Source organism: Mauremys mutica, chromosome 5 (assembly GCF_020497125.1).
Source record: "Mauremys mutica isolate MM-2020 ecotype Southern chromosome 5, ASM2049712v1, whole genome shotgun sequence".
NCBI classification, from domain to species: Eukaryota; Metazoa; Chordata; order Testudines; family Geoemydidae; genus Mauremys; species Mauremys mutica.
In genome coordinates, this window is record NC_059076.1 from 117306041 (window position 1) to 117326720 (window position 20680).

At 39.7% G+C, this 20680-nt stretch overlaps 1 protein-coding gene across 5 annotated transcripts in view; it reads right to left on the reverse strand.

Annotated features, from left to right (window-relative positions):
• The window catches only part of STX18 (syntaxin 18), a 90737-nt gene that overhangs the window by 1770 nt on the left and 68287 nt on the right, over positions 1 to 20680 (reverse strand). For 3 of the 5 annotated variants that reach the window (XM_045017273.1, XM_045017275.1, XM_045017276.1), the window contains 4 exons: positions 15046 to 15134; positions 2625 to 2683; positions 1720 to 1789; positions 633 to 1060 (listed from right to left, as the gene is read on the reverse strand). In XM_045017273.1, coding sequence (XP_044873208.1) covers positions 860 to 1060; positions 1720 to 1789; positions 2625 to 2683; positions 15046 to 15134 — 419 coding nt within the window. In that variant the 3' untranslated portion in view covers positions 633 to 859. Of the gene's footprint in view, positions 1 to 632; positions 1098 to 1719; positions 1790 to 2624; positions 2684 to 15045; positions 15135 to 20680 lie in introns of those variants that run through there. The other 2 variants (XM_045017274.1, XR_006579486.1) reach the window with 2 other exon arrangements.

Below are 20680 nucleotides of genomic sequence, written 5' to 3' on the forward strand. Positions count from 1 at the left end.
TGATTCCAAGATTTGTTTTTCAACTGAAATGGTAAGGATGGGGGGTTATTTTAGACTTAAATGTCAATAGACTAGCATTAATAGTATCAGTCTCAATTCTTAAGTAGAGAAGTTTTCATTTGTGGCTCTTAGAGTTTTTACAGGTAGGGAAACAAACAGAGGTTAAATGACTTCCTCAAGTTAATGTGCATCAGAAGATCTGTGTGTTAGTCTCAGCTCTGCCACTGACACGCTATGTGACCTTAGGGAAGTTAGTTACACTCTCTGTGCCTCAGTTCCACAAGCTGTAAAATGAAGATGCTTTAAGAGCGATGAATGAGATGCATTGTACTTGAGTGCTGAATATTAATAATAATCTATTTAGTCTACTGACCATTAGTCTAAAAAAATTCATCCTTGCCATCATATGCTCTGCCCGCTACACCATGATACCTTTTGGATAACCGAATTTGAGAAATAACAATCCTAAATCAAGTCTCTGAAAATAAAGTCCCAAACAGATTTTCAAAAATAAGTGCCTAATGATAGGGTCTTAAATTCATGTTTAGGCATTTAGATAAGTGAACTTATAAACAGGATCTTATGCAATATGGGGAAGGGCCTCTTCGGAGCAAGATAATGTATCAAGACTATATTTCCATCAATTTCAGTGGTGTCTTCTTCCACCAAACTCCTTAGGGACACTTAGGTGACTACATGCAGCGCAGGGTCATCTTCATCTTCAACAAGGAGGTGAAGACCAGCAACGTTTACAGGTCCCAGTGGTTGTTCAGATCAACATTAGTGAAACATGAAGTTTCACAGACTACACTTCAGTGTAAGTGATCCAGGTAGCTTCCACCCACACTACTATTGTTAATCAATACCCTAAGGTAGTCACAAGTTGCAAATATGGCCATGGTATAGGGTATTGCTTAGGCAAAAATGCTTTGATAGCTAGCAGCAAGAAATGCATCAAAACACTACTTAGTAACATTACCTCTCTTATGTCTTCATTGCCGCCTTTGATATTTTCTGTTGCACCCACAACTAACTGATGAATATTGTCAATTTCGGTGTCCTGTTGAGCAAGAGTTCCATAAAGACAATGACAAATTCTGCAGAAAAATGTTAACTGTAAAGATCTGGGTCAGAATAGATCACAACTATGAAATAAAGTATGTGTCTTAATATCTTATATGAATCTTTACTAATCTTCAAGGGACCGAGGGTTAATTAAATCTTAAATTTTCTGTCTATGTCACTAGGAGCCTGAAATCAATAGAAAAACTTCCATTGACTTCAGTAGCCTTGTATCAGACCTACGTGTAGCATATAATTTTTCACCAGTTGTTTTAGGAAAGATGTTTAGTTTCCAAAATGCCACTAACTGAGCATAAGTAACAACATTAATAATACACTGTTCTGAGGCAAAGGGACCTTAATAGTTAATTCAAGAGTTTTTCTCTTTTAATGTTACTAGGAAGATGTATCTACTAAGAATATTATGCAGGAAAAGCCATCATGTATTTGACTTTGAAACACGACTTTTAAGTTCCATTTTTCCTCCGTGTCTGTGTTTTCTTTTATTCACATCTCTGATAACATAATGCAACTAACAAGACACAGAGCAGTTTCACAGCTGAGAAATGTCTGCAGGAAGAGCTCATTTCTCTTAAGCATACAGTTCAGTTATTTCTGTTGACATTTTGATGTTACAGCAGCAAATGTTTTTTTTACCTGTTGCAAGACTTTTTCTGTGAATATCTCTTGAAGTCTGGAGATTTCAACCACTTTCCCTTCAATTTGTCTTGATAAAACAAAAACACCCCCCCAGATATGTCATTGTGTTAGTGCAAAGATTTTCCACTGTAGATTCACTCTAGACTCAAATCCTCAAACCCAGCAAATCACACTATTAATAAGGTAGTCATTTTATCAGCAATTTGTTTAGTTAGCAGTAATGGACAAATATTCCATGTTTATGGTGAGAGGGAATGGAGCCTGCAGATGTGCTGAAGTATACTGGAAGTTCTGTAGCAGCTTCACTTATATTAACAATGAGGGAGAAGAGTGTTATCAAAATGATATGGAAATGAATAATACAACTACAGTAGCCCTTAGATTAGTTATTTTGACATATCTATTTTATTTTAAGCTGACCCCATGTTTACAATTTTTGATTGCTGAAGACTTGTATTGAAAACACATGTATGGTATAAGTTGTCAGAGAAAAGATGGGGTTTCGTAGGTGGGCAGTTGGGTCTTTTTCATCTGGAGAAGCATGGGAGATAATTGGGCATTATAGGGAAACAATCTGGATGTTTCTATTAAAATGATCAGCAATGAAACAGTTAATATTTAAATGGCTACATTTAAGTTTCAGACATAATCCATCAAATGGAAACATCAAACATCTTGTGGAGATTATTTTCAGGCTGCCTGCAGACTCAGGAAACAACATGGCACGAGTTTACATTCAGTTCACATTTTCAAGGTTTATACCCAACTTTATGGACTTCAGTTTTTTAAATTAAAGCTCATATTCTGGAGCAAGATATTAGCAAGAGGTGGACTCTGTAGCCCTGGAACACGGGACCCTGGTGATTAAACATGCAAACCCAGCAAATAAGAGAAAGTTGTACCTCACTTCATCAAATAGGCTATTCATCTCACCAACAAGTCGCTTGTTTTCCTGTTCAAACTAAAGGAGAAAAACAAAACAATAACAAAAAACACCACATGAAGTCACAGATCAGACTGTTGTAAAAGATATTCTAAACAAGAAAGCAAGATTTCAGTATTAATTATAATTAATTCACTAGCAATCAATGTTTAAGAGCTACAGAGATCTTTCTGTATTACTCACCCCCAGTTTGGGAAGTAAAAAAAACCCATGTTTGCTTTAACCAGCCACCTGAAAAGCCACTATTCTCCTCTTTTCCCCCAATGATGAGCCAAAATGATTTTACAGATTTGCTCAATGCACAAGTACACAAAAGACACAATAAAAGCAACATTCCTCCTGACTTAATATATGTTTTCACTTGAGAAGCAGCTATAGTATATGATATTATGTGTGGTATGAAATGAAGAGCTTGAGTTTGCCAAAATATAAAACTTTCTGACATCTAGTACTGATTCTTTAGAAAATAAAGCAAAGGCCAGTACAGTTGCACTCTCTATAACCGGTCACTCTTCATTTTAAATTGGGGTTACTCAATTAAGTAGCTTTTAAATTTACTATTATCATTACATTTTCCAAGCAAATAACCATAAACAGATTTTACTAGGTGTCAAGTTGTCACCCCCACTCTGAACTTTAGGGTACAGATGTGGGGACCTGCATGAGATAACCCCTAAGCTTATTTACCAGCTTAGATCTAGTAGCTGCCACCACCGAATTGTTTAAACAAACGTTTATGGGAGAGTCATTTGGAAGCTGTCTTCCCCCACAATATTTCCCCAGTCTTTATCCCCCTTTTCCTGGCAGGACTGAGACTGATTCACCTCCCACCAATTTCTGGTGAGCCCAGATCCAAAAAACCCTTGGATCTTAAAACAAGGAAAAATCAATCAGGTTCTTAAAAGAAGACTTTAATTAAAGAAAAGGGGCGAAAGGAATACCTCTGTGAGATTAGCATGCAAGCTACTCTCACGGACAACAGATTCAAAACACAGAGGATGTGCCTCTGGGCAAAAACCTTAAAGTTACACAAAGAAACCCAATTTGATTCTCCCTCTTATGCAAAAGGAAGTCACAAAAGAAAATAACCATAATCTAATACCTTCCTTCTCTAAACACTTACTACTTTTAAGAAATGTTAGATGGCTGATTCCTGGATCCTTTCCTCCAGCACAAACTTACTGAACAGACCAAAGACTCATTTCCCTCCTCCCTCTTTGAAAACATCTTGTCCCCCACATTGGTTCCTCTGGTCAGGTGTTGGCTGGGCTATGTGAACTTCTTAACCCTTTACAGGTAAAAGAGGAATTAACCCTTAACTGTTTATGACACTAGGGAAATAAGCTCTGCTTTCAGAGATGGACTACATTAATTGCCAGTTCATTTGGAGTTCACAGTAGTAGTTTTTTGCATCATGCTCATCCAAAAAGACTAAGAGACCTGAAGATGATTTGACAAGTCTGCACAGCCAAACTATAACATATAAATAACAGGCTAACTGCAATCCTCAAATTTAAAGAAACTTTTCCAAGAAGAACCAGATTCTATGCCCTAATCACCACATTATGAAACTCTATTTAGATGGGGGATGGGATTTTCCAAAGTGCCTAAGTGATTTAGGAGAACAAATCCCATTGAAAGTCACAAGTTCCATTCGAAAACCCCACCCAAGGGAATTCAGAATTATGTTGATTACTTCTACAAGATCAGTGCTTGAGTAGGAGCCAAGAAGGTATGCTTCTGAAATCAACCATTACGAAGTTTCAAAGAGTCCCTGAAAAGCTATAGGTTGAAAATGCCGGGTTAATTTATTTTCTGTGACAATTTTACTGAATATGAAACATTAATACTTATAATTCACAAAAGGTAGGATGCGCCTGTGATATACTTTCTTTCTAAATAAAGAGCCCCATACGTAGCAGTGGAATAGTGGAAAATGTGGTCCCCACACTCCAAATCATTTCACACAGGAGCAGAGTGAAATAGTCCAGCACCTTAACTGTGCAAAGAGAATGAGTATTATTCCATTTCTTTCAAGAACACTTGGTATTTACACTGAACACATCTATTAAAACACTTCCTTTGTGTTTTGCATAATCTAATCAAGTTTCAATTTCATTAGCAATAAAAATACAATGCTTCTCCATTATAGGGTTGACAGGTGTCCGGTTTTTGACTGGAATACAGTCAGTCAGCAGTGCTGACCGAACCATTAAAAGTCCGGTTGGCGGCACTGGCAGGCTCCCTGCCTGGCTCCACACACAGCTCTCAGAAGTGGCCAGCACGTCCCTCCAGCTCCTAGGCGGAGGGAAAGTCATAAGCGCTCCATGTGCTGTCCCCACCCCGTGCACTGGTTCCGCAGTGCTGTCCAATAGGAGTTAGTAGCAATCTGAGCAAATGCCCGGTATTTCTAAGAAACAGAAGTTTCGTAGGGATTAAGCAAAAATTACTCAACACTATATGTCAATGCAAAAAGCAGAGGAATTTAGTAACTGCCTGAACCACGATCTTTAACAGGAAAGACGGGTAGTTACATTAATGTAAAATTAGTCCAATGTTGGTAGCTAGACATTTCACTTTCCACACAGACATTACTGAAAATGCCCTAAGCTGTATTTTTTTTAAATGATGGACAATGTAAATATTTCAATACTTCAGAGTAATTTAATCATTTAATTCATCATTAATTTTTTCAAGATACTGCATGTAAATCAATGTGCACAATATGGCATAGAGCTAATCAAACTCAGCTTTTGTGCAGCTCCAATCTGCACGAGTAGGCAACTTTAATGCCATTATGATGCCATCTTTCATAATTAATCACAATGTTCGTTGCTCACCCTATCACTTTCCCCCGAGTCCTCTTAGCATAAAAAAAGACTATGCTCACAGCATAATTTTTTCAAAAGATCTTCTTTTATCTCAAACTAATTGACATTTATTTGAAAACCCTCAGAAAATTCAATCTTTATTCACAGATTATGTGCTGCAAATTTCAGGAAGATACACTGGAATTGTTGTACTTACACAGAAGTTGAATCTTACTTTCAGAGATTCAAGAGGCTGAATCAACACTGCTTTAACTATGGAGGCCTGAACAGTGCCTCCATAATGTCTACTAGTTGATCCATATTTCTAGGATATGCCACTGAATACTGTGTATAACAATCCAGTATTTTTCTTTCCTGCTGGTAACACTATTCCAACTTTCCAACACAGCAACAGTACAAATTCTTTTTCTTCCCTTTTTTTTGTGTGTGTGTGTGTGTACGGTCAGGCACTTCTTCCCTTCCAAATGGTTTTAGTTCATAGAGTGACCATTAGACCATTCCAGGTATAGAACATACCAAGCAGCTCTATGATGAGGAAGTTTGCCCTTCAAGAAAGGAAGCCTGAATTTTAGAATATTTCTTTTTAGGATACACTGTTCTGGGATTTATTTACTCATTACGGATAGATGATGTCACAATGTGACTGGTCCCTTTAAGGAGAATTGGGACCAGCCCCATATATGCCATAATTAATTAGCTGCTTCCCAGCCTGAGAGGGCAGGGCTAAGGGGTGTCAGATGATGCTTTAATGGACACCTGGCTCACAGAAGAAGGGCTGAGAGAGATCAGTCTGGAGCAGAATCACAGAGAGCAGGCAGGCTCCTGTGACAAGCCCTGAGTGATGGTCTGCAGGAGGCTGGGTACTTCAAAGCTACCAGCCTTGTGGCCTGGTGCTCTATACCAGAGTAGGAAAGGACACAAGGAACAGAGCCCAGCAGGGGATGAGGACAGGATTCCAGGGGAAATGGCCTGGAGGGTGAGCGCTCTATCTCAGAGCCAGAAAGGGGCTGGGAACGGAGCCCATGGCTGAAGAGAAGCTCCTGAAAGGCAGAAGAAACTTGTGTTTGCCGGGAATTTTAATGACTTGTGCTACCCTGGAAGAAGCGTTTGTTTGTGACTTGGTCATATCTTGAGAACAGCCTCGTGTCTGGAAAGCTAAGGCGCTACACCTCACGGAGGAAAACCAAGAGGGGGTGCCTTCAGTGCCCGTGTTTGGCCAACAGGGGGTGTTACAGAGTGGTCACCACCCCACAACATACTGTCTTACATTTTGAAAGACTATTTTAGTAATTGTGTGGCATTTATTTCATTCTGATATTTAAAATGAGCATTAACCCATTAAAAGGAGCTAGGTGTTCAATTAATATTGTCTCGACATTCACAACAGAAGAGTGGGTGCTAAATACGATAATTTATCTGTTTCCATTTATCTGTTTCTTCCAAAATGTCCTATCCTGTCTACAGATATATATTTATGGGTGGCTTCGTAACAGCTACATTCCATGTAACAGGAATATTCAGCTGTGCCCACAGCCATGGCCTACCCATCCTCAACTACAGAGTGATGCTAGGGGATGATATTTAGTGACAAGCCCCCATTCCCCACAGGCATTGAAGCACTCTAGAAAGTGTCTTCCAGAGGTTCAATCCTATCAGCAGCAATCCATCCATAGTCCAAGCCTATTCCCCTGCCCACAGATTCATGGCAGAATCCTAACATCCCAACCTGAAGAATTAAATTACCTCCCATCACAAGGACCCTGTCTTTGGAGACTCTTCCTCCAAAGGGCGCATGTATTAACAAAATCTAATGACTGGTATAGACATATTTACTATTATAGTAATGAATGGCTACAAGAGTTAAACCCTTGGGACCTGATTCACCACTGCACAACATCAGTGGTGTAAGTATTAAATGGAGTCACACCAGTGTAAACCTGAAGTAAAGTGGTGTACCGAGCCCGGAAGGTCCAGCACCGAGTAGTCAAGATAGTCATTGACTGGAGAAGGCAGCCAATTTATAGCTGTTTGTAAAATTGCTGGTGCTGAATTTTTCACGCTGGACTATTCAAACTTGTTCGTGCTGCTGCGGGAATAAGTTGGAACAGTCCTGCATTAAAAATTCAGCACCAAAAATTTTACCATTTTTATCACCCTAGTAAGAATTATATAACCAGTTTAGAAATCAGATTTTCAATACACAGTAAATGCTTGTGATCTGTTACAAATAGTATAAATCCACTTTTAGAATGTATTCTAAAAGAAATCCCGAACCCTCTACTCATATTTAAAAAAAAAAATATCCCTAGATAAACTTCGTAATTTGAAATGATGGCTGATGAATTATTTGGTCTGCACTGTAATAAGCTATGATAGAACAGTCAATTGAACAAAAGGTTAGAACACAGAGCACATAATACATCAATATGTCACAAAAGAATTTACATGAAAGGAACATAAAACTGAAACTACCGCAATCTAAATATAGCTCAACTATCTATGGCTTAATAAAGAAAGCTCTTTTTATGACAGTAAAATATGCTGCTACAAAAGGATGGCACAAAGTGACAAATTGCTTAGACTTTGCCCAAGATTTAATGAATAAAAGTAATAATCAGAGTTCTTTTTTGTTATCCCAAGAGATACATCATTAAATGTCTGTATGTGATTTCACCATAGACAAAAAATAAGATGAAAGTAGTTGAGGAAATTAAACCTTTTCAAACAGAAACAGATTTAATTACACTCAATCTGACCACAAGACATCTGCTTACAATAACTATAAAAGCATTAATATACCTGCACTATGGGTTATAAATTAGGATTTATTGTGCAAATCATACAATAGTCTGCAACCATTTTGGACCATGTAATGATCTCTCCTGTGGGTGAAATAATGAATTAAATTGCAGTTGTGGCCATATGATAGAGGTTTAACTTATTATTTTACCCTCAAGAAAGATCATGAAACACTGATTGTGAATTATGGGTATAATTTGCCAAAACACATTCCAATTTAAAACCAATACTCTAGTTTCTACAGTATTTCTCACCTTGTACGTTTTGGGAGTCAATTTACTTAAAATAAGTATCCGACGAAGTGGGTATTCACGCACGAAAGCTCATGCTCCAAAACGTCTGTTAGTCTATAAGGTGCCACAGGATTCTTTGCTGCTTTTACAGATCCAGACTAACACGGCTACACCCCTCTGATACTTAAAATAAATGTAACTTCCATGCAACTGGACCATTATTCACAGAAAAAGAATTAAAAGAGTAAAAAATAACTACTCCTGTAATAGCATATATAAAAATAGAGGAGAAATGTCTAAACACCCCTTATCAAATGAGCTATTGGCTATTGTGAGGATTCATTAACATTTGTAAAGCACATTGAGATTCTTGCATTGAAGAGACTAGGTTGTTGCAATGTTGTGATGAAGCATGTTATCTGATACAATGTCCTAATGCAATGCTCAGGGAAGAGCATATAGCTGCCTGATTTCTACTCATACTAATAATGTAATTCCACTGAATTCAGTTTTTGCACACGAATGAAAAATAGGGCCCAGTGTTTTATCTCTGCTGGGGGAGAAAATCTTTCAGAACAGCTTGGAAATTTATCAGTTTTGAGTTCTTGTTAATCAACACAATAATATTAAAATAACCTAAAATTCATTAAAATATAGACAAAATCCTTTGGCTAGGTGCCAGCAAGTCTCCAAACCTCAGACATACCTGCAGAACTATTGCTCAAAAATGCTTTCAGGTGTTGGCGACAGTGCACTTTCATGTAGACAAAACCACTACACACATCCCTGCATTTTGTAAATAGCCTCATCTAGTTATATTTAATAATAAAACTATTCATATTAGGTCTAGAAAATAGAATTAAGTCTTGCTAGAAGCACTTTAAGCATCAATTAGTGGGAAAAGATTACATCAGTAACATTCTTACTGCTCATATGAAAAAAAGAGAGCGAGAGAAGGAAAGAGGGCAATACCAGTAAGGAATGGTTACTCTCCTCTCATAACTGTTGTTCTTCGAGATGTGGTGTATAAGTTCATTACACTAGATGTGTGGGCATCCCGTGCACCAGTGCTGAAGAGTTTTCCCTAGCAGTATCCATAGAGGCCATGCCTATGCCTGGTGCTCTCATGCTCCAAGGTGAGGGTATAAAGGGCAGAGCCATGCTGCCCACCCTTCACTTCCTCATACCCGACCCTTAGTTGAAACATCCTGGAGGTTTGGGGAAGGAGGGTGAGCTGTATAATGGACATGCAATGCATCTTGAAGAACAACAGTTATGAGAGGTGAGTAACCGTTCTTGCTTCTTTGAGTGGTTGCATGTGTCCATTACACTAAGTGACTCCTGTAGAGTTTCCAGTGGAGGTGGGGCTAGGAATCTCACTGGAAGAGGGACTGCAGAACTGCTTTCGCTACATTAGTATATTCCCTTGACCCGGCAGCAATCACAATATCTCACAAAGGTGTGGACTGACGACCACATTGCTACTCTACAAGTATCCACAATAGGGATATTTCCTACAAATGCTGTGGCTGTTGCACGCTCTGGTTGAATGCACAGACAATGTTTCTGGAGGGGTGGCAACCTATGCGTTGTAGCAAATGACAACAGAGCTGGTGATCCACTTGGACAGTCATTGTTCTGCACAGGAGACTAATAGTTGGGAAGAGATCTGAAAGGGCTTCATTCTGTCTAGAAAAAAGCCAGAACATCCAGAATGTGGAGCTTTGGTTGGTCCTTACGAGTTGTAGCTTGGAAAGAAAACCAGTAAATATACTGACTGAGATGGAAGACACGTACTCCTTTGACTCAGACTTTAAGGTCAGACGGGACCATTATGATCATCTAGTCTGACCTCCTGCACAATGCAGGCCACAGAATCTCACCCATCCACTCCTGTAACAAACCCCTAACCTATGTCTGTTACTGAAGTCCTCAAATTGTGGTTTGAAGACCTCAAGCTGCAGAGAAGAGAGAAACTGTGGCCTAAACTGTATCTTGTCCTTAACAAAACAGGGTAGGTAATGCAGCTCACCTACTCTCCTCATGGAGGTGACAGTCACTAAAAAGACCACAAGCAGGAGGATAACAGGTCAAAGGGGGGAACCATAAGGGCAGATAACACTAAGTTCAAATCCCACTTCAGCTTCTCACCCTCTCAAGTACCTTACTTACAGCTTTGATTAATGCTGGCCATATTTGCCTCTTACAATACTTGTATAGCAAAAGAGATCAACTCTGGGTAAGATAGAGATTTTTCAGGTAGGACTCCAGCACTTGAACTGCAGGTAAGGAAGGTTCAACATATGGGCTAGCCTACACCTCCATCAAAAGAAAACCAGCCAACCAGCTCAGGATTGACTTTTGGCAACATTTTAAGTAAGTCAGGGCAGGAGAGAGGGTAACGCTAGCTATAGCAATAGCTCGCTTTTGTATGCTTCTTTCACCTCTTGTTTCCTGCTGTATTTTCAGTGCTATTTGCTCCAGTACTAAGGGAAGCTACTTTTCCTTTGATGCTAACAAAAACACATTTGAAGTGAAAATTTGCAGTTAATATTTAAAAGTAAACTAATGCACGTCCCAGGAGCAATTTACTTACCATGGTAATATATCACTTTGCAAGCAGAGATTTAAAAAAAAAAAATCTCAGTAGCATTCTGCATCTGATGCTCCACTGACCAGGCTATTAAATCTGGAGCTAAGGTTAAAACTTCCAACCCAAGTTACTCCACTAGCCTAGGCCTGGTGGGGTGTCAGGTCATTGTCATGTTTGGGATATCATCCTGCCAAATGTCAGCACAACAAGGCACATTAAGAATAAAAGTGACAGGATGCCCTTGTATTTGTTTATTTAGTTCAGAACGTCAATGTTGGTTTCAGGCAGGTTTTTTTATATTAAGTGTCACTCGTGACACACAGCAAATGAAGTGTAAAAAGCGAGCCGATGTAAGACGGACAATGCCAAGTGCAAGTATATAAAAAATAAAAATGAAGAGCAGGAGGACTCTGAAAGACTGCATGGAGTAATAATGCACTTTCTAAAATCATCCAGCGGCTATCCCTTAGGAATAGCTGACAGAAGGTCAGACTACAGCTAGCTCAGGATTGTGAATTCTAGAATTCCTTCCTTCATCTCGTTGTGAATATTTATTTCTCAAGCACTTAAAAAGAAATCTTTAAACACTGTATAGAGATGCCATGAAACTTTATTCTAAACTGCTAGAATGAAGAGTATGGCAACTGGTCCAAAACCTAGTATATAGCACAGAGCCAAAAGAAAAGACACTAACAAGGTTATTAATCAACTGTTAGAAAACCATATTATATATAGCAACTCAAATAGTTGGTGTTAACCTCCATTTGACCTGCAGGAGATTTACACGGAGAGCTCTAACATTAGCATGCAGATTGCTGGAAGAAAACAGAAGAAGAGAGGCCTCTGTGAAAGAGTGGCCTTTTTACGTCAGATTGAGAGAGGGGAAAAAAAAAAAAAAAGATGAGTGAGGAGGAGGATGTTGTCATCCAGGGAAGCTTGTTAAGGGCTTTAAGTAGGATCATGTCTGCTCCTTTCTCTTGAGAGGGGCCACATTCACTCTTTCACAATGCGGTCTGCAATTCAGGGGGCTGTTTTGGTCCCTCACCCTCCTCCTAGACATTCAGCAACTGTGGTCAAGAGTATTTGTTCTTTTAATCTGTGATTAGCTAAGTGAGTGTGACCTTTTTCCTTAGCTATAGCCCTTTCCACAGTTATTTACACCTTTGTCATGTCTAGGATGGGTATTATAGTGCTCTACCTAGGACCTAAGTTCCCTCTAAGCTATATGGCTGCCCAGCAGTCTATCAAGTGTCGTACACTTCAGGTACCCCTCCACCCACTGCTGTGCTGCTCCTGCCCTCTGCCTTGGAGCCCCTGGCCACCTGCTCCTGAGAGCCTCCTGCTTGCTGTGCAGAGCAGGGGGGAGGGTGTCCTCCTCCCCCCCACCCCTGTACCCCATCTCCACAGAGCAGGGGAGGGGACACGACAGGGCTCAGGAGTGGGATGGAGCTTGCTGGCAGCTGCTGCTGTGTCTGAACAAAACAGGCTTCAGACTGGTGAGTGCCAATCGATTTAAACGGGCAGCATACTTAAGGGGGCAGCATTTGTGTCTCTCTCTCACACACACACACACAGTCTTTCACACACCTCCTAACACATACTTGTATATTATTATAATAATAATAGGAGATATACCAATCTCCTAGAACTGGAAGGGACCTTGAAAGGTCATTGAGTCCAGCCCCCTGCCTTCACTAGCAGGACCAAGTACTGATTTTTGCACCAGACACCTAAGTGGCCCCCTCAAGGATTGAACTCAGAACCCTGGGTTTAGCAGGCCAAAGCTCAAACCACTGAGCTATCCCTCCCCCCTCATTACTGTTGTTGTTACTTCTTGATACTTCCTGCAATGCACATATATTCTCCATAATTTTATTCTTTCAAAGTGCTGCTATTTTAGTTATTTGACTGATCTATGCCTTTCACAATTTTTATTTCTCTCTTATGCTTACATTCAGTTCTTTGAGTAGTGAGTTCTAAAATGCCTAATCTGTCCTGGCTGGAGTAATTATCCCTATGGTAATTTTTAAAAAAATATATTTTAAATATATACTGGTGGCACATATTCACACATTACCTCGATATTGATGCACATAACAAAATTCAATCCGCACATGGATGGAAAAAATTAGAGTGAACATTGCCTAGGACTATTCTTGAATACCATCATGGAAGCTTCAGATACTGCTGGATACAGCAGCCTTCTGCTTAGCAACACTAGTCATGCTGAGGACATTACAACCTAAGGCCTGTTTGCTGTATTGCTTCTAGTTTGCTTCAAAGTGCAATACAAGGTGGTTATGTCAAAGCCCCACGAGACCTGGTTTCCGAATACTTTGGGTCCTGTCCACACTAGGGAAAGTTTAGCAACATGGAAACCGCATATAGATGGGCTACAGCTGCTACTTGCGTTTTAAAGCACCATGTCAATCAGCTCTGCCAAGAGCAGGGTTAACTGACACAGCGTGAAATGATGGTGATAACCAGCGGCTGACTTTGGAATCATAGAATATCAGGGTTGGAAGGGACCTCAGGAGGTCATCTAGTCCAACCCCCTGCGCAAAGCAGGACCAAACCCAACTAAATCATCCCAGCCAGGGCTTTGCCAAGCTTGACCTTAAAAATCTCTAAGGAAGGAGATTCCACCACCTCCCTAGGTAACCCATTCCAGTGCTTCACCACCCCCCTAGTGAAAAAGTTTTTCCTAATATCCAACCTAAGCCTCCCCAACTGCAACTTGAGACCATTACTCCTTATTCTGTCATCAGGTACCACTGAGAACAGACTAAATCCATCCTCTTTGGAACCCCCTTTCAGGTAGTTGAAAGCAGCTATCAAATCCCCCCTCACTCTTCTCTTCCGCAGACTAAACAATCCCAGTTCCCTCAGCCTCTCCTAATAAGTCATGTGCTCCAGCTCCCTAATAATTTTTGTTGCCCCCCCCGCTGGACTGTTTCCAATTTTTCCACATCCTTCTTGCAGTGTGGGGCCCAAAACTGGACACAGTACTCCAGATGAGGCCTCAACCATGTTGAATAGAGGGGAATGATCACGTCCCTCGATCTGCTGGCAATGCCCCTTTTGATAGAGCTGAATTGGTGTTAGCAATGGCACGAAAGATTCAGAAATTTTCCCTAGTGTAGGAAGAGCCTCGGAGACTGCCTCTCTCTCCTTACCTACCCTTCTGACAATTGGGATCAGAGCATTTGTTAGTCCCAGGGTTTGAGTTTTCTAGCTTTCCAACACATTGCTCTGAGAACAAGCCTCATAAGGTGGCAAAGAAGTGAGCTGCACAGACAGCTATAAAGGAAAGCTTGTAGGCTGCCTATTCACACTTAAAAAAACCTGCTCAATCTCTTTTATAAGCACTAAAAATTCACAGATAAAAAGAATGAAATTACATAAGAGTAACTGGCAACAGAATAACTCAAATAGGGATAGCAATAGCAGCAGCAACAATCTTTATCTTCCAAAAGTTTCTTTATGCTTCTCTTCATGTTGCCATGACTTCCTTTGTCTGATGATTGAAACAGCAACCCATAGTAGCAATTTAAAAGGGCAATTTAAATTTAAATTTCAATGGGCAGTTTTAATTGCTGAAAAATACTGTCTCGCTAATATCATGGCTGCACAGCAGTCTCTTTTTTGTAGCAATTTTAAATATTAAATGATACTAAGAATTAGAAATCCAAGTTGAAAAGGCACCTTTGTTATTTGTTAGTCTCTAAGGTGCCACAAGTACTCCTGTTCTTTTTGCTGATACAGACTAACACGGCTGCTACTCTGAAATTTGGTAAGTTACTCTGCATAAAAAGCAAGTCAAGAGCCAAGTGAGAGTGTGTATTGTGTTCCTTAAGGCACCATATGCACACATAGCATTAGCTGGAAAGGTGGGGAGAGGGAAGATATAAAAACAGAATTTACCATCTGAATTTCTTCAGGTGACAGTTCATCTTCACCTTTGCCATCCCCCCATAGCCCCAAGTTAGTGTGGGCATCTGTCAGATTCTGATCTGTAAAGATAACAAAAATCCCAAACACATCAGCATACCGACATGTGAAGCTACAACCACTGCTTACTCATTTAGTATCAACCATCAAATGATTAGATTTCATTTCTAGTTAATTGAGACTCATGCTATACATTTATCAGCAGTTCACACAGGTAAGGTACAAGTGCAGGACTGGGGGCAAAGATTTAGACACACACTTAATTTTGTTCACTGGGAGTAGCTGTTTTGAAGTATGGACGTTGCAGCAAGGGGAACTACTCATAGTGTATAAAGTTAAGCCCATGCAGAAGTCTTCGCAGCATCGTTTCCTTTGTCAGGAAACGAGATATTTGTAAAAGTCAAAACAAAGTCATTTCTCCCACAATGTGCACTTTAACAGAAATATATGTACACTTTTGAAAATGACACCAACTGTATAAAGCCATTACCTTTCCTGAGATTTCAGAAAACCACCTCCTTGCAACTCACATGATTTTGCAAAATTAAACCCAGAACCTCATTTCAAAATATTAGCATAAACCTCCTCTCATTTCCTTATGTCGTTGATTCTGCAGATTATGGCCCCAATCGTGCAACTGATTCCTCACGAGGGGCCTGCCTACATGCAACAAGTTAGATCAGGCTCCAGCCTGCAAACACTTAACACCAGGTTTGTTTGTTTTTACATACTGGAGGAGCCCCATTCATTTCAATAGGGATACTCTCATAAGTGAAGTTGTATTTGATTTGCAAGACTGGGACCTAAAACATCTTAAATATCTAACTTCTGAAAATAGAGTATACAATAGAAATTGCAGTTTAAGATTAACTACTATAAGGTACTTCTGGACAAGGAGAAAAATACCACTTTCTTTTAATTCCTTTTATCTCTACTAAACTGCTCAAGATAGTTAAGACCAAAGCAGACTGTGAAGAACTTCTAAAAGATCTCACAAAACTAAGTGATTGGGCAACAAAATGGCAAATGAAATTTAATGTGGTAAAGTCATACACATTGGAAAAAATAACCCCAACTATACATACAATATGGTGGGGGCTGATTTAGCTACAACTAATCAGGAAAGAGATCTTGGAGTCATTGTGGATAGTTCTCTGAAGACGTCCACACAGTGTGCAGTGGCGGTCAAAAAAGCAAACAGGATGTTATGAATCATTTTAAAAGGGATAGAGAATAGGATGGAGAATATCTTATTGCCCTTATATAAATCGATGGTACACCCACATCTTGAATACTGCATATAGAGGTGGTCTCCTCATCTCAAAAAAGATATACTGGCATTAGAAAAGGTTCGAGGAAGGGCAACTAAAATGATTAGGAGTTTGGGGAGGGTCCCATATGAGGAGAGATTAAAGAGGCTAGAACTTTTCAGCTTGGAAAAGAGGAGACTAAGGGGGGGGATATGAGGTATATAAAATCATGAGTGGTGTGGAGAAAGTGAATAAGGAAAAGTTATTTACTTGTTCCCATAATAGAAGAACTAGGGGCCACTAAATGAAATTAATGGGCAGCAGGTTTAAAACAATAAAAGGAAGTTGTTCTTCACAGAGCGCACAGTCAACCTGTGGAACTCCTTGCCTGGGGAGGCTGGGAAGGCTAGGACTATAACAGGGTTTAAAAGAGAACTAAATAAATTCATAGAGATTAAGTCCATTAATGGCTATTAGCCAGGATGGGTAAGGAATGGTGTTCCTAGCCTCTGTTTGGCAGAGGGTGGAGATGGATGGCAGGAGAGAGATCATTTGATCATTACCTGGTAGGTTCACTCCCTCTGGGGCACCTGGCATTGGTCACTGTCAGTAGACAGGATACTGGGCTGGATGGACCTTTGGTCTGACCTGGTATGGCCGTTCTTATGTTCTCATAGGAACCAACTGATTCTGACATTTTGTCTGTTTTGGCAAGAAGCAGCATCAATACCCAAAATGTCGGAGTTACTACTGTATCCCTGGGAGGTTTTTTACTACCCCCCAACTGGGACATTGTTACAAACCTCAGCACAGAGATCTGTGCCATCCCACAAGGGACTCTATGCCTTGGTTGCTTAGAGTTACCAGATTCAAGTTGCAAAACTAAGATGCAGAAAGGTTTTTGTTTCACCTTTTTGTAGGTTTTGGAATTGCTGTTATCATAATATTTTCCTTATTTAGATGCTTAGATACTTTTTTATTTGATTCATTGTAATTGTTTATAATCTTGTACTTGAATGTTTTCAATTAAATAAGCAATGTTGATGCATCACTCTGAGAAACCAACTTCTCTTGGGAAACCTCTAACAGCAGTCTGTTTAAAAACAATTTCATGAGAGATACTGTAAGGAGATATTTTCCTCTTGCTCTTTGTTACCAGAACATCTGCATGAAACCCATCTTTTTTTTTTTTTTTTTAACTCTGGTGTTACTGCTCATTCCTTCTCCAAAAATTATAGGACTGGTTTCTGACATCACAACTGGTTTCTGTGGAAATGATTGCAATGTAACAAACAAAAGATTGTGAATGAGCAGCAGGATCAGCTTAGCTCTTATGAAAACCAGACTTTTTGTTTCTTAAAAGTGCCCTAACTAATAAAAAAAACAAGTAAAGAAGAAAAAAATTAAGATGGTTTACAAATAATTCTGGTTATGTTTTCCTTAGGGCATCATCAGCTCTTTACATGTATTTCACAGAGAAATAAATTATTTTGTTTAGATGTTACACCAAAATTATAATGAATACATGTCATTGCAGGAAAATATCCTGTTCAGTTTTCAGTGAAGTAGTTGTTCAAGATTTCATCTGTCATTTTGATCTTATTCACTTGATTCAAAGAAAAGAGGATAATTAGTTTATGGAACTGACTATAAAATAATAATAAATATTCCCTTTTTTATCCCAAAGGACCCAATTATTTCTAGGCACTGCCAATACTTGGCAAGAAACAGTACGTGTATCCAAAAAGTTCATTAATAAACAAATACACCCAGAGTAAGCACTAGGTGAGAGACATTCTTTCATCTTCCCAGAGTTGCTCCTGTCACTACGAAACATTTCCTGCTACCGGGAAAGCAGATTTGAGGCTTTCCTGGAGTATACCTTAAAGTTGCTCTATGATTATGATTCATCTAGCAAAACCTAGAGAAAGAAAAATATCTATTTCCTAGGGTTGCTGAAATGAAGTACTTTATATCTCTGTTGTTTCTGAAAGATGCATTGACTGTTTTAATTAACAATCAAATTCCTTTTAACCCATTTCCAAACTAGTTTACTTCACATTGAAAAGAAAGATATGCTAAACTGAAGGATTAATTCAAAAGCCATCATTTATATTTCATTCCATAAACAAACTGTCCTGTTTGTAATAAGCAAATCAAAATTGGGCAATATATAATCTTTAAAGGCTTATCAAACAAACACCAAATGGGCGTTTCCTACAATGATGCATGTTTTTTAGGATTCTGATGTAAAAAGGGTGTTCAGTATCAAAACAAAAGTACCGTAATCCAATCTGCCAGAGAACGGACTAAACCATGATGAACTGAGGCAAAAGATTCATCCAATATTCCAAATGTTCTAACAAAGGACAGAATACATGGGGATTTGGGCAAGAGGTATGCTCTCAGCAGGGAACAATCTTTGTAGCACAGATGTTTCTGTAAGAGTGCTCAGAGGCTATGGTGACAGACACTTCAGAAATGCAAACAATCACCATTTCCCAAGCTACTGATGCCCAATGGAAAATATCCTATTTAGAAATAACCTTGATTATATTTTTAAATTTTCTTTTGTTTGTTTTTTATTACAGAAAACACTTATAAGAAATCAAAGGTCAAAAGATTTAAATTCACAATCTCCTATTGATAGCATCACCATAATTTTCACAGCAACTACTGTGAGGCCATAATGAAAATGATAGTTTTATAAACAATAGCAGCAAACTCTTAAGTCAACCTCATTCATGCAACAAAGAACACAGGGTGCAGGGTGAATGGGGTATTGTATGTGTGTATAAAATATTTCAGGTAGAACTATTTTCATAGAGAGAGGCCTCCGTTTTCTCAAAGAGTAATCAGCACCTCTAAGAGCTCTGCATCTGCTTAACTTATGTAATAAAATACACTTTTAGCTACTTGCTTCTAAACAATTAAAAACAACGGGGAGTCCTTGTGGCACCTTAGAGACTAATTCATTTATTTGGGCATAAGCTTTTGTGGGCTAAATGAATGGGTTTTAGCCCACAAAAGCTTATGCCCAAATAAATGAGTTAGGGCTTGGCTACACTTGCAAGTTGCAGCGCTGGTAGAGGCTTTCCAGCTTTGCAATTAGTAACCGTCCACACCTGCAAGGCACATCCAGCGCTGCAACTCCCTGGCTGCAGCGGTGGCTGTACACCTGCTCAGGTTGGGGTGTAGCGATTGCAGCGCTGGTGATCCAGCGCTGCTCATCAAGTGTGGACACACACCAGCGCTTTTATTGGCCTCCAGGGAATAAGGAGATATCCCAGAATGCTTTTAACTAAATTACTCTCTTTGTTTTATTGTGCAGCCTCTCTTTGTTTTGTTGTGAACTCCGATCCTCCGTTGAACTGCTTATCTAAAAAAACAAACACTGATCACAGCAAACAGGAGCTATCTGTACCTGGCTGTGAACGATCAAATGAGAGGCAGGAAGTGAATGTTTGCTTGACAGAGAAACAGCGTTGGATGCAGGCTGTTTGCAATTAAGACTAAGGGTTCGCAAACATTTTGTGATTTTTCAATCCAGGAAGCTAACACACAGTGTTGGCTCCAAAAATCCACTCTATCTTCCCCGCTCCCTGTCACAGTACACCACCCTCCACCCCCCTCTTTTGAAAAGCACGTTGTTGCCACTTGAATGCTGGGATAGCTGCCCATAATGCAGCACTCCCAACAGCGCTGCAAATGCTGCAAATGTGGCCACACACCAGCGCTGGTAGCTGTGAGTGTGGCCACACACCAGCGCTGTTCCTGCACTGTAGGAACTTTCAAGTGTAGCCAAGCCCTTAGTCTCTAAGGTGCCACAAGGACTCCTCCTTGTTTTTGCTGATACAGACTAACACTGCTACCACTCTGAAACCTAAACAATTAAAGGTAGGCTAATAATGAAACTAACTAGCACAATCACAATCAAGTCTCAAATGCGGTGAAAGGTGCAATAAGTGACACCTCTTTACAGTGTAATGTTGTTATCAGATCTGATGGCCCTAGGCAATCAAAGACTAGAACCTCTTGTGGCATGGCACAGATTTCTGAGCTGAATATTGTAACAGTGCTCTGGATGATTGAGCTGCAAAGAGTTGTCCAAAATTGCAGTGGTGCTCCAGGTGGCTGGTACCGCACAGAACCACTGAAGATACTATTACGTTGTCTGTTCTCTGCTAACATGCCTCCCAGCTATAAAATGCTGCTAATGTGAGCTAAGAAAAAACATGACTATAACCTACATGCTGCACTGCTCAGATTTATTATGGAAATGTAGCGTGCATCATAAACAGACACTCAAAGCCTGCAACCTTATGTCTTATAGCAGGTTCAATTTGAGAAGAAAAAGC